The sequence below is a fragment of the Dromiciops gliroides genome, chromosome 3 (genome assembly GCF_019393635.1).
Source record: "Dromiciops gliroides isolate mDroGli1 chromosome 3, mDroGli1.pri, whole genome shotgun sequence".
Taxonomy (NCBI): domain Eukaryota; kingdom Metazoa; phylum Chordata; class Mammalia; order Microbiotheria; family Microbiotheriidae; genus Dromiciops; species Dromiciops gliroides.
Window position 1 is genome coordinate 457,863,273 of NC_057863.1, and position 17,937 is coordinate 457,881,209.

The 17,937-nt window shown below is 35.1% G+C and overlaps 1 protein-coding gene across 1 annotated transcript in view; it reads left to right on the plus strand.

The window, feature by feature from the left end:
• Positions 1–17,937, plus strand: part of BAZ2B (bromodomain adjacent to zinc finger domain 2B) — a 358,773-nt gene that overhangs the window by 174,612 nt on the left and 166,224 nt on the right. The window contains 1 exon segment of the mRNA XM_043993621.1: positions 7,627–7,782. Coding sequence (XP_043849556.1) covers positions 7,629–7,782 — 154 coding nt within the window. The 5' untranslated portion in view covers positions 7,627–7,628.

Sequence of the window (17,937 nt, forward strand, 5' to 3'; positions counted from 1 at the left end):
CTAGATCAAGTGAATGAAGTGGCCAAGCAAGAGGACCTCCCCTACCAATCTACGACCAGTGTAAGAAAGGGTCTTCCAGAAATTATTGAACGTGCAATGCAGAATGACAGGGTATTCCATTTTATGTTGTTGTTTTTTGAAGTATTCTTCACAATTCACAAACCTAAGTAGGAAATAAAGTTAAGTAATTAAATTTTAAACGTTGTTTTTGTGAGTTTGTAATTTATATATTTCACAAGTTATTAAAGCTTAAAACTGCACTGACTTTTGGGACATGATGTATAATAAAAATTAGAATTAGATAAGTGTATAAGAGGTAGATAGTCCCTAGAAAGTTAATCCCCCAGCTCTGAGCATTCATGATGCATCTGATTTGGGGGCCTGTTCACATGGCATTTCAACAGAGCCCTAGGATATTGATTGGCAGAGACAAAGGGAAGAGAGACATTACAATTATAGAATATCTTGTGATGAACAGTCTAGAGGTGGCAAAGAATTGAACATGTTCAGAATAATATGGAATAGTATGGAAAAATCCCTGTCATCCACAAATGTACATAATAACTGCAGTTTTTTAACAATAATAACTGAGGTTACAATATTTTACTCCTGAAATTAAATGTTAAAAATTTCTTTCTATATTTGTTCTATAGCTTCATCTACTGGCATATACAGAAAAACTTATTACCACTGTAAGTGATTCATTCCTAATGATCAAACTCTGAAATATTATTTAGGACAAATGGCTGCCTATGGTCTGTGCAATGCAAATATAACTTACAGTCAATTAAATATCCATATTAATGGAAAGCAGCAGTGATAAGGGAAAAAAAAGAATAATGTATCATTTCCTGCCACTCTTAACCATCCCTTTGAATCTAGTGTAAATTGTGCTATGGTATTTATTTGATAAAATAAAAAGGTAAAATTCTAAACAACTTTACCTTTTGAAGTCTTGAAAAATATTTTACCATTTAGGTTTGTTTTTCTATACTTTTTTCCCTAGGGAGATTTAGATTTTGATATTGTAATTGCTAATTGTATATTTGACTGCCAGATTTTCAAAATATAAAATAAGGTTACCCTATGTCTTTTTAGTGAAAGACTATAATTTTACTATAGTCCTTTCTGCTTTGGGAGTTCATTTATATTTGCACACTGATATTTGCTTTAAAGACAGTGTAATCACCAAGCAACCAGAAAGCTTCCCTTTCATACAAAATCTAGAATTTTGAAAATTGACTCAAATAATTAATATAAGCCTAGGAAATTAGAAATATTGTCTACTAAAACTAATGTGTTGGGTTCAAGTTACATGTTATTAAATATAGGCATTTCCAATTCCAACTAGCTCAATAGAGATGTATATGTGGACCTGTCAATATGGAGGTCATGGGATTAACAGAAGATATGGTACAGCTTATTCAGGCCAAACTGCTCCAACCCCCGTAACCCAGACCTTTTTTGCAGATGAGAAAATTCAAATGTAGTGAAAAGTGACTTGTCTAAGACCATAGGTCTAGCCAAATAAGAAGTCATGTCTAGGATTAAATCTAGGACCCTTGTCTCCCTCATCATCATAGGCGTCAATATTTCAGTAGTCCATTTACAGCTTCCATATGTGTATATAGAGATATAGAGATAGATAGATGGATGACAGAGATACATACACACACATAAAACACATCCAGGAAATTAATGAAAGTTTGTTTTTGTGTTAGTTAAAATTCATATAAGCAATATGTTTTCCAAAACTTTTTTGTATATGGACTTTATATAATTTTTCATTTCATTGTTGATCCTCACTAATATCTGTCACAGAGAATTTTTTTAGTGCTAGCCATCTGTTGTGATTTAAGTAATATATTTATCAAGTACATTTAAATTTTAAGCTTAAGGGTAAAATCAGGAGCTACCTTATGTATTTTATTAAATATTGTTATTTTCATTAGCAGACATATATGTTTAAAGTGATCTTGAGTGTCAACATCAAAAGTCAAAAATAGAATAGAGAGAAGAAACAAGAATATATAAACAGGAAGCACAAAATACAATTTAGTCTTTCAGAAGGCCATTTACAAGTCTTGACACTGAAAGGTGATATTTACTGTCACACTTAGTTGTTTTTGGCATCCTTTTGTGTTCAGTATAAACAGTGCTAGAGTGTACCTGTTGAAATATTAGATAGGACTAATAACAATTTTGGGGTCTAGAAGGCACATCACTGTCTTCATTAATTTATATACCATGAGAAATTAAATCACTGAATATGCTGTGGAAAGAGCACTGGTTTTGGAATAAGAGGACTGGAGCTCAGATCCCACGTCTGACGCTTACTGCCTTCATAACATTGGATCATTCACTTAACCTTTCTTGACCTCAGTTTCTTCATATGCATGATGAAAATGCTGGAGTAGATGACCTCAGAGGTTCCTTCCAGCTCTAGATTTACAGTAGGACCCAAGGAGCAAGAGCATTGTTCTTGGATATGAATCTTGTATAAAGATGTGAGATTGGTGGGCTAGAGATATAAATGGGTACTTTTATCAATGGGGAATTGTAAAAAGGTGGTTTCCCTTCTCCTATACCCGAGGAGTGCTGGAACCAATCTTGTCTAATATTTTTTTTAAAATTCTGAAGGAAGGAATGTACATTAAGACTTTTTGAAGTGTTTGTGGGTGCCAAGTTCAAAGTAGTGAAATAAACTGAGAAAATACATGGGAAACTTTATGAATAAACAGAAAAATTGTTTATGAATGTGACTGAGCTATTTTAAGGAACACTATACACAAGTTCAAATCATAAGTTCCAACATACAGAATTATTTTATTAGAATTCATTGTCTCTAGAGTATATTGATCAATTATATACTCTAATTATGTGGGTCCACAAAACACTCAGTATTATTAGGAAGGGCCTTTGAAACCCAAGAAAAACCATTGTGGATATCATATTGCTTTTGTATGACCAATAATATGTTAGCTGTCATTACTTTATTTTAAGACTGTTAGAAGAATTGACACAATTATTGCATTATTAAGAATATGTGCTAAGAGGTTTTTAAAAAACTATTTAAAAAAGATTTTCACTGACACTTAATTTGTTATTGCAAAAAACTAAAAAACCTCAATGTCTAAGAATGAAGAACGGTCAAATAAATTTCAGTACATTAATAAAATAGAATACTGTAATTCAATGAAGATTGATAAGTACAAACAAATAATGAAAGAACTCAATGGAATATTGCAAGTGGAAAAAAAAGCAAAGCCAGAAGAACAGAGTCACCAGACCAAAAGAATTGGTTATGGAAATGACATGGGTTGAATTTCATTTATTTAAATATAAATAGTTGCAAAACATTCATTAGATGCATTGATATTTAATTCTGTTTATTATAAACCAATATAAATATAAATACAGCAAAGCCTTGTTGTTGTTGTTTTTGGTTTTGGCGGGGCAATGAGGGTTAAGAGGCCAAATTTGAACTCAGGTCCTCCCGAATCCAGGGCTGGTGCTTTACCCACTGCACCACCTAGCTGCCCCTTAAGGACTTTTAAAAAAAGAAAACGGAGCACTTGTTGGAGAAAGTTTAGAGAATGGCATTACAGTGATTAGATAGGGAATGGACTGGTATTTGAGAACAGACTAAAAAAATGTGTTTTTATGCTTGGAAAGATAAATTCAATTTAACAAGCATTAAGCACCTATTGTTCTAGAGCAGGGAATACAAACATAAAATGAGAAATGTTCCCCACCCTCAAGGAGATTACATTATATTGGAGGATAGGTGTTTGTGCTATCTATCTATCTATCTATCTATCTATCTATCTATCTATCTATCTATCTATCTATCTATCTATCTATACACACACACACACACACACACACACACCTAATTTGTGTCAGGAGAGAACACTGACATATAAGGGATGAAGAAAGGTGACAAAAACTCCCAAAAGGCATGATATGCCCATAATCTACATAATGATTGTGTATATTGTGTAAACATAGACCATCAACTAGAATATCCAAACTAGGAAAAGCCCTTGAAACTTGCAGGCAAATTCAGGACAAGTACATAAATACTTCACACTACACAATGAGTAGTATAATTTTGAAACTCATTAATTACCCCCATAAAATACGATGCTTTCCCAAAATACAAAACAGTTTTTAAAATGTTAGAGTTTGGGGCAGCTAGATGGCGCAGTGGTAAAGCACTGGCCCTGGAGTCAGGAGTACCTGAGTTCAAATCCGGCCTCAGACACTTGACACTTACTAGCTGTGTGACCCTGGGCAAGTCACTTAACCCTCATTGCCCTGCAAAAAAAAAAAAAAAAGTTAGAGTTTCTTCCTAACTTTGAAGATTGACTTCAGGGAAGACAACCATGCTCTCAGAAAGAATACCAAAGTATTTGGTGATACGAAAGTATTGCTATGGCTTAAATGCTTGTCTCCTGTGACCAACCTGGTGATTGCTGTTTCCACATTTACCTAGGCTAGTCCTTAGAAAACCAAGCTTTAGTATCTAACTGGCCCATACATAAAGTCATTTCCACTTGGTAAAATTTTACCACAGCATGCATTTATTTCTAATGCTAAGGGCCAACTCCATACCATAATGAGGCATTGAACCATTTTGTAACAAAAACCATAAGTAATTATGTGAACTTTATACAGAAACAGCTCTTTTCATAATGACATTTATTTAAATGGCAAGAACTTATTTGCCTGAGCCATAAATATTATAGAGGCTTTAGGGAGAACTTGAACTATCTAATTATTATTGAAAGCTTGACTTCACACTTTAACAATGCAAAAGAATTTAGTTCCTGTGATTTGTCACTTGTTCTGCTTTATATTAACACTAGGATATTCCAAAGCAAAAATCTTATACAAGGAGACAGTATAGGATATTTGTTGTTCTTTTAAAATTTAAGCAATTTTCACTTTTTTTTAGAAAGGACTAGTGAAAAATACCCTAATCTTGTATACCACATGTTGAAAAAGGTACACAAGATTATTTTTATCCCTGTATCCTGAAAGTAAGTGGCAAGTGAATTTTTATAATAAAAATGGCTAACAGTTATCAGCATTGGGATTGTTGTGAGACAACAAGAACACTAACCACCCAGAAAGAATGGGTAGTGCATCCCACAAATGATCCAGGTTCAAAATCGATATTTTTGCATTTGGTGAAACTAGACTTATCGATGAGAACACTTTGTAGTGAAAGGTGTCAGCCATCAGCTTTGTAATCAGACAGCCACATGTCTCAAAGCTCATTAGTGACTGTCTGGTGACCCAAAGCCTGCCCTTAAAACAGAAGTGCTATGCAGCCATCATTAGCACATATGCCCTCACCATAGTGAATACTGATGAGGTGAATGAAAAATTCTACAAGGATATGTACAGACTCATCACAGCAACACCATTATCTGTTGATTGTCCTGAAAAATTCATCACTTGAATTGACAGCAGTGCCAAAATATAGAGAAAAGTAACTAGACTTCACAAGATTGGAAGGCTTCACAGTAATGGTCTCAGCAAGTGTGCCAAGCCTTAACTTGTGATCATCTGTGTCCCTATCTGTGTAAAAGGCATTGTGGATGCGTGCACTCAAGATTTAGAGTTGAATTTCATTAATTATTTCTTTGTATGACTGTTGCTTCTGCTAGGACGTTGAAATGGCCATAGCTGTGTTGTTGACTAATAGAGTGACCACTGCATTAGATTCTAAATTTTAATTTTTAAAATACTCCTTATGTGGCAAAGTTGGTACACAGCCTATTTAAGCAGTCTAATGTTGGGGGCAGCTAGGTGGCACAGCGGATGGAGCACCGGCCCTGGAGCCAGGAGTACCTGAGTTCAAATCTGGGCTCAGACACTTAACACTTACTAGCTGTGTGACCCTGGGCAAGTCACTTAACCCCAATTGCCTCACTTAAAAAAAAAAGCAGTCCAATGTTAAGTTTCTAAGGAATAAAGTCAGCTACTGGACTAAATAAGCTCCATAAATAGACTATAAGACTTATGAGGCTAGGGATCATGTCTTAATCTAAACTTTCTATTGCCCTTCAGCACTTAGTGCCCTGGCATTTATTTGTCCTTTGGGACCAGAGTCTATTTCTCTCACTATCAGATATTGGACTATCTGACTAATTCCTACTTCAGTAAGGTCAGTCCTTCTGTGTACTTAAGTGTAGAGCATTCCTGTATTCAGTTTGCTCTGACAGGATTTTGGTGATATTTCCTCTCTTGGCATACTCTTGGTCTCCTGTTTTCATGAGAATATACCTCCACCCCTACCCCCACCCCCACCTTGGACTACTCTGGATCAGTCTTCCCACCTAATGCCCACGATGTCTTTCCCTCAGCTCACTCAACTTGTCTTTTTGCTTGATCAGTGACCATTGTACATGTTTCCATTTGGATGTCATCCGTATGCAGAATAAAACATTTCAGTGGAAATGCCAAATAGCATACAACATTAATATCATATCATTAAGATTTTAATCACATGAACAGAGAGTTAACAAATAAGCTGATCAAGCGTATAACAGAAGGAATGAAGGAAAGGAAAAGGAGCTGGTGATGGTGAGGAAAAGCCTAGAAGACATTGAGTGCCAAAGGACTTCTGCCATTTTCATTTCCTCTCTTAATAAGCATTACATTGTATAAATTTGGCTCCTACAACTTCCCATGGGAAACATGTATGCCATATCATTATTCTTGAAGATTTTGTTCTCCTTTATGAAAGAACCTCTTCTTGACGTGACTACTTAGATCCACTTTATTCCAATTATTAATTATGGAATCTGGATGGGCTCAGTCTGCTCAGGCTGAGGGTCCTCTGTAAGGCAGGCAGTGGGGCAGTGGTACATGTTTAGGAACAGAACACTAGGTCAGTCCAGTTTGAGCCTATAATCAAATTAATCTCTATAGTTATGGAGTTGGGAATTTATTTAATAGTGGTTGGTATTTCCTTGATTTGCACTGCTGCTGTGTGTCATTATTGGGAAGAGGCAATGAGTGGTAAATGGAAAGGTTTAGGCATGTTAAGATAGTGATTTAAAAATAATATAATGATAATATCCTATTTTATGGATGTGCCTTTATATGTGTGTATACATTTAATTCATATTTGCAAAATACCATCTTATGAGTTGAATAAATGGCATGTTTAATGGATACACATATATCACAAATATGAAAATGTATGGACTCGGCATATTTGTGCAGATTTGTTACCATTTTTTCCACTCTAAATTTACTCTTTTGTTCCTGTAGAAATACTTCTTAATGATCTACATTTATAGCAGTGTGCATAAAAAGCTGGAATATTTCTTAATAAGATTATATTCTTTTTTTTTTAATTTAGTGAGGCAATTGGGGTTAAGTGACTTGCCCAGGGTCACACAGCTAGTAAGTGTTAAGTGTCTGAGGCCGGATTTGAACTCAGGTACTCCTGACTCCAGGGCCGGTGCTCCATCCACTGCGCCATCTAGCTGCCCCCAGATTATATTCTTTAAAGTATTTCTGCTCCACATGATTTCCTTAAGTCAAATTGATAAGTAGTTCAATAGTCAGTCTTGAAAATTCATAGTTTCGCTCTTTTTCTTTTAGATATGGAGTCTGGAGAGCGGTTAACATCAGCGACGGCCTCCTCTACTGCACCTACTTCATCTTCTACATCTTCTCCACCTTCTGTAGTTTCAGCAGTTTCCAAAGGCGGCCTTTCCACTGGAGCTGCCTCGCTCAGCTCCACAATCAACACGTGTGGTGAATACTTTTCTTTACCTTTGTTTTGCAGGGTCATCTGCTTAGGATCCTGTATGGGAATATTTTATTAAGTTCTGAATATTTTGGCATAAAAGAGCATGTAAGCATGACAAGTTTTCCTAAGGGGCAGGGCGGTTAGTTTTTAACATGTTTCTGAAATGTAATAGTAATGAAAAATTCACCAAAATCTTCTTATTGCCACAGCTCACAAATGAACATAATGAGCCAATTTTATATTGATGAGAGACAAAAAGTATACAGAGAACGATTAAAGTTTCCCAATTGCCATGACTATTTATGGAATTAATGTTGAGAAACTTTTTTCAGTTTGGGTTCATTCTAGGGAACTTCCAACAGTTGCACACACATGCACGTATCCTGCTACCTGTTATTTACAGATGAAAGATTTCAGAGCTATATGAACTTTTGAGCACAGAGAAGAGTTGAAGTGGATTTTTTGAGATAAAGCCATGATTCTATTTAAAAAAAAACTGATATTAAAATTATTTAGGAACTATTCAAATGAAGTGATATATTTAGGGAAGATTTGCTTTTTGTGGGTCCAAATGCAATATTAGCCTTAAATTATTCTTTCAAACTCCCTCGCGTTAATTTATTCATTATAGTATATAGTGGTTTCCCATGCTTTTGTGGGGAGCCATAATCACTTTGATTTAATTATGTCATTTTATATATGTACTTATTGATATGATTCTTTGAACTTTGGGTATAATAGTGAAAATTACTGACTTTGAATTGATATACATAAGCATTTACTTAAGTAATTGCTTTAGTTCTGCATCTTCAAATACTAGCCATCTCCACTTAGACATATTCAAAACAAAACTCGTTATCTTTTTCCTTTAACTGATCTTGCTGCCTAACTTCCCTATTTCTATGGAGAGTACCACCATTCTTCCAGCCATCCAGGTTTACAGCATAGGAGTTATCCTCCCTCTTATCTCTTGATCATTTATTATATCCAGTCAGTGCCAAGTCTTCTTCAGTCCACTCCTTGAAATCTCTCACATCTATTGCCTTCTTTCCAGCCATACTATAGCCACCATTGTTCCATCTCTCATCACCTCTAACACTGATTATTGCAATCACCTCCTAATAGTTTTTCCCCCACCTTTTCATCTCTGCCTTGTTCGTTGTCTCTTCCACATATATGCAGAATTGATACTCCTAAACTGCAGGTCTGAATATATCATTCTCTTCTCCTTGAAGCTTCTCTAGCTCCCTGTTAACTTAGGATACAATACAAACACCTCTATTTGAACTTCAAAGCCCTCTTCCATCTAGCAACTGCTTGGCTGACTGCATGAGACTCCCCTTTCAGGACTCTACTTTCTACCTAAACTGGCCTATATGAGATTTCATATACAAGATATTCAATCTCCCTTTGTTTTTTATACTATTTTTATACTTATCTGTGTACCTGGTGTAGCTCAACCATGAATAAAAGTAATGAAATAGACTTTGCTCTTAAGGACTTTATATTCTATCAAAATGATTTGTTCATTTATTTGTTTGTTTGTTTTAAAAGCTTTATTTCCCTCCCCATGATAAAAATTCAGGAACCATTCATCTGCCCAATTCAATTCTGATTGGCATAGAAATTTTGATGTTCTACATTTCTGACCTGGGTTAGTTCACCTGTCCTTGGGCAACCTGGTAGACCCACCCTATTCATGTCAAAGAGTATGGACACTCAATTGGCTTGGTTCAGTGTCATTCAAAACTCCTGAAGTCAAGAGATCCTCCAGCCTCAGCCTCCCTAGGAACAGCATGAACTACCATTGCTAACTCTCTAGTGTAAATCATTAAGAAAAGACAAGAAATATATGTCCTTTAATTTTGTTTTTCTTTGAAGCTCTGTTATTCCAAACTATGCACAGTATCTCAGACCAACATATCAGTCAGTCTCCAAAACTAATTGCAAAAAAGTCATTTATAAAGTTACAACCGCTTTGTTGACTGACTTACTAGGGGAATGGAGTAAAGTGATTTGCTTGCTGCTTCAAAGAACTTAGCCATCCTGATTTCTGATTTTGAATGGTGCAAATGGCAAGGATATGGGAACAAAAATGGTTTTTAAATCTATGGTTCTCATGTCTCCTCAGTCCCAGTAATGTCCTTAAATTTTTTTTGTTCTGAACCATTGACTGAAACCTTCCTTTTTCCTATTTTCAAACTCAAGATGGTTATCAGCTATATTTATATATCTTAAATTACTGATTTTTAGTGTTTCCTTTTATAAACAAAATGAAAAGTATAATCACTTTAGCCTGCCAGTTATTTCTGTGACATGTGATATAATTCCTAAAACAAATGTAGATTATTTCATTTCCATTTTCAAATATTCTAAAAAATGTAAATTCATGAATTTGTCATTTTTAATTGAAAATGGACTGGTTTATATCAAACTTGGATTTTTTTAATCCTTCAGGGAAACTATAGATTTCTCCCATTGAAATATATTAATATTTCACATAAAATGAAATACAACAAAGCATGAATCCAACAAGAATAAAAGAAATTTAAAGCCACGCAAAAATTACCAAAACTACTATCTCTCATTAAAGTCTATTATATGCTAAAGTCAAATTGTGGGGCAGGTAGGTGGCACGGTGAATAAAGCACCGACCCTGGATTCAGGAGTACCTGAGTTCAAATCCAGCTTCAGACACTTGACACTTACTAGCTGTGTGACCCTGGGCAAGTCACTTTTGCCCCATAAAAAAAATTTAAAAAATAATAAAGCCAAATTTTACAATTTTTATATATATACATACAGAAATATAGAAAAATTCAAAAGAAGTTTATCTTTTCCCTGAATATTCCAGTGTTTGTGTGTTGTCTTTTAATTATGATGAAATAATCTAAGTATTATTACTGAAGTAGAAAGAATGCTATCTCTAAAGTTCAAATCCTATTTATTTCTGGTTTTTATTATTTGTTCACGAGCAAGTTATTTGTCACCTCTCTAGACTTTAGCTTTCTCATCTGTAAAATGAGGACTTGATCAAATGAAGACTTCCAACTAAGTCTAATTCTATGATTCTATAGTTCTGTTCCATACATGATTTGAATCAAAATTCACTTTTTTTTGGTGAGGGTTAAGTGCCTTTCCCAGGGTCATATAGCTAGTAAGTGTCAAGTGTCTGATGCCAGATTTGAACTCAGGTCCTCCTGAATCCAGGGCCAATGCTTTATCCACTGTGCCACCTAGCTGCCCCCCCCCCACAATTCACTTTCAAGAAATTTTCCATTCCTGTTCCCATGTTCATCTTATTGCTTCTTTCTTTCCTGTCATATGAGAACATACATGAGTTTTTCAAATATCTGGCATATCTTCATATAGTCCTTTTGTAATTATTCTCTAGGATGTATCAGTTTTCATTTCTCATACTAGATTGTAAATTACTTAAGGCTGGGGACTCTGTCTTTTACTGCTTTTATATCTCCTAAGTACCCTGTGCTCTGAATGATAAATAATATTTAGTCAGTAAGTGGTTGCTGAATGAATGTAGCTTCTTCAGATATAGGTTATTCAATAAAACAAAACATTTTCATTGTTTTTTCTATTTGGTGAAAAAAGCTTGTCAACAACAAATATTTTTTTCTTTTATAGGTTATCCCATGAATTTGATTTATGTCCATGTACATTGAAAGATTTACATCAAACCTTAACAGAACTTTTACACAAGGAGGAAGAATCATTTCTCTTTTTTTTGAGGCCCAATTGTCTGATTTCTTTTATGACCAGCTGATTGCTCTATGGGTCCCTAATCCTAGACATGTACTAATTATAATTGGCATTACTTTTCATATCATAAAAATAATTTTATTACCAGTAACTGGGTTCGGATGAAGAATTTACATGAAAGAAGACAGTGACTTGAATGTAGCAAGCCACTTGAAGCAATGTCAAAGAGGATTATTCCAATTAAGCAATATTTATAATGTATTCATCAAACCATAGAACCTCATAGGAAAACAAAATTCTGTTACTTGGTAGGTGAGAAGGAATACCTTTTGCTAATCCAAGCATTTGATTATTATTGATGAGTCCTATAGTCCCCCCAATATTTTATGTCTGAGACTTTGAAATCTCAAAAATTAATAGGCAGGGCATCAGCATGGGGGAGGGAAGAGCGAAACAGATAGGAATAAAGGTAGTTTGAGTAAAGTAAAAAAATTGTTACTTTCATGAACTAAGAGATTCATTACTTAAATAGTGAAAGTAACATTGACAACAATAGGTCACATTTATATGACATTTTACAGTTTACAAAGTGCTTTCCTCTCAACATCCCCAAGAGGTAGGTAGTGTAAATTATTATTTTCCCTGTTTTACAGATTAGGAAATTGATTCTCAGAGAAGTAAAGTGACTTGTCTAAGGTCACATGATTATTGTCAGTGCTGGGACTCCAACCCAAGTCTTCTGACTTCAAGTCCATGTAAGATAAGTACAAAATATATACAAAGTAATACAGTACAGATTTCCTTTGCATTTTGCCACACAGGGTCATTGAAAGGATCATGTGAAATTCTATATCCTGATAAGCACATTCATGTCTTCTCCAATATGCCACAAAGTTGTTTCCAACCTCTATTTCAACATTTTCAGTGATGGAGAGTTCATATTTTGTGAGGTGGCTCATTGAATTTTGGATTGCTCTGATTGTTAGGGTTTTCCCCCATATTGAGCCAAAAATCTTCCTCCCTGAAACTGCTACCCATTGTTGTTCAAGTTCTTTCCTCTGGAACTACATGGGACAAATCAAATCCTAACACTTTTTTATGGCAACCCTTCAAATTCTTGATTCTTTAAAATATTCTGGTTGCCTTCCTCCAGGCGTACTCCCCTAAAACGTGGCACCTAGAACAATATTAAGTATATAGTTTTACTAGACCAGAATATAATACTTCCTTCTTTAGAGTACCATATATCTAATAATGCTTAAGATTTATTAGGTTTTTTTGAAGATTACTTCCCACTATTGACCTATATTGAAAATATACTTTGGAGCAGCTAGGTAGCATAGTGGATAAAGCACTGGCCTTGGATTCAGGAATACCTGAGTTCAAATCCGGCCTCAGACATTTGATACTTAGTAGCTGTGTGACCCTGGGCAAGTCACTTAACTCTCATTGCTCCACCCTCCCAAAAAAAAGAAGAAAAGAAAAGGAAGAAAGAAAGAAAATGTACTTAATTAAAACCTTAAGTATTTTAAACATAAAGTGCTGTTGAGCTACTTTTTTCCTATCCTTTACTTGTAGAGTTAATTTTTTTAACCCAAAATGTAGAGCTTAACATTAATTGCTACATAATTCCATCTCTTTAATTTCATCTCTCATCATTTGTCTGTTGAGGTAGTTTTGGATCCTGATTATATCCTATAACCAATTTGCTTCCAAGACTCATGTCATTTGCAAATTTGATTAACATGCCATCTATGTCTGTTTGATTTTTTTTTAATTGTTAAAAAAAAAGAAGAAGAGCAGGGCTTTGGATTCTAGAGATTGCCTCCCAAATTCATACAGATGCACCTTCTTTAGCTAGGCTTGTTCCTATAGCCTCCTTCCCTCCAACTCATGCTCAGGAATATTATGAGAGACTTTGTCATATACTTTGATGACCCCACTTCTCTCATTTAGTAAGTGTGTGGCTATCTAACTTGTTATGCTCCATGTATATCAAGGGATTACTATGATAACTTTATTCAAGTTCCTCTTTAATTGAGAAGTCCACCTTGGGTTTTGGTTTTTTTTTTTAGTAGATATTATAATGGATGTAAAACTTAGCACAATCATAATAGGCTTAGACTGTCTCCCCTAGCAAATATAATTTCTCTATTGTTCTTGATGTTATTGTTGCCTGGCATGTAGTAGGTACTTAATAAATGCTATTGCCTGAATGGCATATTTTAGAAAAGTTTTCCATGTTAGCCTAATGTTTTCACTCTACTTGGGTCTATTTTATATATTTGTAGTGCAAAAGTAAGTCATAAGTGCCAAACTGAGCCAAAGGCTTTGTACTAATTGACAGTGTAAATATTTTGAAGGTTTTAGGTGGCTTGTTCAGTAATTTTGAAATTGATAATAATCACATTGCAGGGATATTCTTACATACCATTTTGCTTCTCAGTCAATATGTTGTTTTCTTGTAAACATCCATGGATTTTTTAGTAATACAAGCTGTGAATGCTTCATATACATTACATAAGCACATAAATGGCTTATGTTTGGAGGGATTGCTGATAGTAGATATTTTATGCCTTCTTGAAGAAAGATGGGATCATCCCTGGATTTCAGGGGAAGTTGGCAGAGTGCTTTCTTTTTATTTAATGTCCTAAACTAAAGAGTTTAAACCAATAATTATCAATCTTTTCCAACCTGACTGCCTTCAACTTTTGTAGATAAATGAGTGAAATGAATGAAAATGCATTTAAGAGCTTATAAGGTACAAAGTACTATACTAAGCCCTGGGGATACAAACAGAAAAGCCAGAGATTCCCTGCTCTTAAGAAATTCACATTTTTAGAGAGGAGATAATACATATAGGAGGTTTCCTTTGTCCTTAGAAGTATTCCTGGATGACACAACCTTTCTTTCTACGATTCTTGCTATGACATTGTCCACCAGTCATACAGTAGTGTGGAAGTCCTGAAACATTTCTATATTTTCTGGAAAATGTTGAGGGGGAAAACAAGCTCATTAATTATTGATAACAAATGCCAACTTTTAAAAAGTATTCTCATTTCATAAAGTCACAAACTTAGTCTAAGCAATGCCTTCAAACTCAAAACAGGTCCATTGCCTTTTCTTCCCCTCTCCCCCCCCCCTACCCCCCAGGGCAATGAGGGTTAAGTGACTGGCCCAGAGTCACACAGCTAGTAAGTGTCAAGTGTCTGAGGTCAGATTTGAACTCAGGTCCTCCTGAATCCAGGGCCGGTGCTTTATCCACTGCGCCACCTAGCTGCCCCCTCCATTGCCTTTTCAAAATCATTTTGGGATATTGGTAATTTCTCCCATCCACTTTGTTGGTAGGTAGGATTTCTCAAGGTTTCATTTCAGTGCTCTTGGATTCTTCTGCTTTTGCCTCTTCAACTTTCAGTAACTTCTCAGTTTCCCCTCTTATTTAATTTAATCTAGATTTGTGGATTAAGTTATTTCTGATGGTTGTCCTGAACTCGTCTGCAGTATATTGCTGTGTGACGTGGACAAGAGGCATTGACAAAAACAGTATGAAGGCCTTACCTATAACTTCTAAAATATTTGAATTTTATTATAATTTCATACTGGTGCATAATGAAAGTATTTAACTATGTTCATTGTTTGCCAACAGTGGTCTGTGTGGGTATTTTTTATTTGTTCTGGGGTGTCTTTCCCTTTCTTGATATCAGAACATGAAGCGGTACCAGTCTTTTCCACATTAAACTAATAATCATGATGATTTAGGACAATGTCAATCTGTAACCTTATTCCGTCTTGTCCTTTAAAAAAATTTTTTTCAAGGCAATGAGGGTTAAGTGACTTGCCCACGGTCACACAGCTAGTAAGTGTCAAGTGTCTGAGGTCAGATTTGAATTCAGGTCCTCCTGAATCCAGGGCCGGTGCTTTATCCACTGTGCCACTTGGCTGCCCCCCTGTCCTTTTAAATTTTGAGGGCAGTTGTACCACACACAGCCCAGTTTACAAGTGTTTCAGGCTTCCTGTGAATCCTCCATTGATATCATAATTGTCTTGGCCTTCATAAAGTGCCCTATTATACATTACTCTGGCTGGCATCCCCCCACTCTTTGACTCTGTATGTGTCATGGTTTGGACTTTGAGGGGGTTATTATTGTTATTGTTACCATAAGCACAATTATTGTCACTTTGTATTTGTCTTTTAAAAATTTGAGCTCACCAGATGTGCCTTTTTTAAATTAATTTTTTGTTTTTATTGCAGCTGTGCTTTTGTGACCACACTGGTCTCTTAAAATAGCTCCTTCTTTTCTTCACTAGAATCATTTTATATTTTGTCAATAGATTTCTCAATTGCCTCCCATCGCTCTTGAGCCATTCTTTCTTTTTATCCTAGCAAACCTTATTTTTTAAACTTTTTTTTTAAAAGCACTTGCCTAAAGTCTATTCTGCATCAAGCTATGTGTTTACTTCCCAGTGGGATGAACTAGAGAGATTAACGTCCTATACAATAATGGGCTTTTTAAGTACAGTAGCTGGGACTATCTTACTGTTTGATTACCCTTCTTAAACCTTCCAAAGGGGTAAAATATAATGTGTCTTGACTATGAACTTCTCACCATTGCGGGGAGTAATCCTAGAAAATGTATCAATTCATTTTATTGGAGGTGGGGATACAAGGTAGAGAGAGGGGTTGGTTATAATGTTGCAAAAAGGAAAAATAATAGGAACATTGAAGCATTTAAAAGAAAAGTCATAATGGATAACAGAAGGAATTTTAAAAGTAAACAGACAAAAAGGGCAACTTTGAAAGTGCCATTGTGATTCTTTTGTGTACCTTTAAAAAGCAAGTTTCATGTAGTAGAGATTCACAAAATTACATATAACTATCTTTTTTTCCTGTTCTACTTTGTGTATGGAAATGCTAAATTTTCTTTTGGATTTTTAAGTGCAGAATTTTTTACAAAATTAAGAGAAAATATGTTTATTTTATGCACTTTAAAAAATGTGGTGTGTTTGGAAGTATTTATTTGCCAATGTCAAAGAATTTGTAAGAATTACTAGTTCAAAGCTTTTCAGAAAAAAACTGTTGTGATGTTTATTGTTTCTGGCATAAAGACTGAAATAAGTTTAATTTTTAGTGTTAGTATAAACTTGTTTTTTAAAATATCATTTCACATCTTTTTTCAAATTTTTTTTAATTAATTAAAGTCTGAACCTGGACTTACAAAAGGAAGGAGTGCATCCAATCATGGGGGACCCCTGTGCAAAATCATGGGTATTAGAGATGAAATGTGAATTACATGACTAATATTAGTAGGCAGTGGAAAGACGTTTTGACTACAATGGAAGGTATGGGAATGGTGGAGATGATGTTGATGGTACTATCCACAAAAATAGAGAAGTTTGGGGGAGGGATTTTTTTTTTTTGGTGTAACATAGAGATCTGTTTTGGATATGTTGAATTCCAGATGGCTACAGAACATGCAGGCAGAGATGTCCAACAATTATATATTTGGCATTGTGGAAATGGAGTTCAGAAGGAAAATTAGGCCTCAATCTTGGAGTATTTTAGTGTCCAATTTCACTTCCATATTATCAGTTACCCTTGAGGTTTGAAAAAAAAATAAAGAGGATTGATTAGGTTCTCCCATTTATTTTATACCATCAGTATATTTATTTTACATCACACTCATTTTCCACAAGAAGAAAAAAGTATATTGGAAGAGTTTGAGTAGGAGGTTTCCCAAGATATTGGTAAAAAAAAAAGGGGGGGTGGTGTAGGTAACTTGCAGAGATTTCAGAAGTACCAAAAATGCTTTTCAACTGGTTGATGGGCATCTCAGAAGACTTCTTCCTCAGAATAGCTGTTGGGATAGAGGTGCAGATAGCACAATAACTCAAATCCCTCTTAAGATGTCTCATAAGTGGGGCAGCTAGGTGGCACAGTGGATAAAGCACCGGCCCTGGATTCAGGAGGACCTGAGTTCAAATCTGGCCTCAGACACTTGATACTTACTAGCAGTGTGATCTTGGGCAAGTCACTTAACCCTCCCTCATTGCCCTGCAAAAATTTTTTTTTCTAAAAATGTCTCATAAGTTTCTCATTTTTTAATACAGTGTCCTATCTGATATATGAAAAATATATTCCAATTTTTCTAGTTTCTAGGATTCCAAGACAAGTGATTGGCTGAATAGGATGGATAGGAATCAGGGATTCATCTTTGCTTGACTTTGTGACATGTACTATATAGAAGAATAAGGATGCCAAAAAATTTCTTTACTTGGACTGAGCCTACCCACAATTTCCCCCAAAAATAGATTGGGAATATAAAGCAGAATAGTGAAATCATGTGAGTAGAAAAGAAAGAATCCTAGGGAAATTTCCTTGTCTTTAACTACTTGACTAGTGCCAAGGGAGAACAGTCTCAGTTTAGTTCTGAAGGAAGAACAAT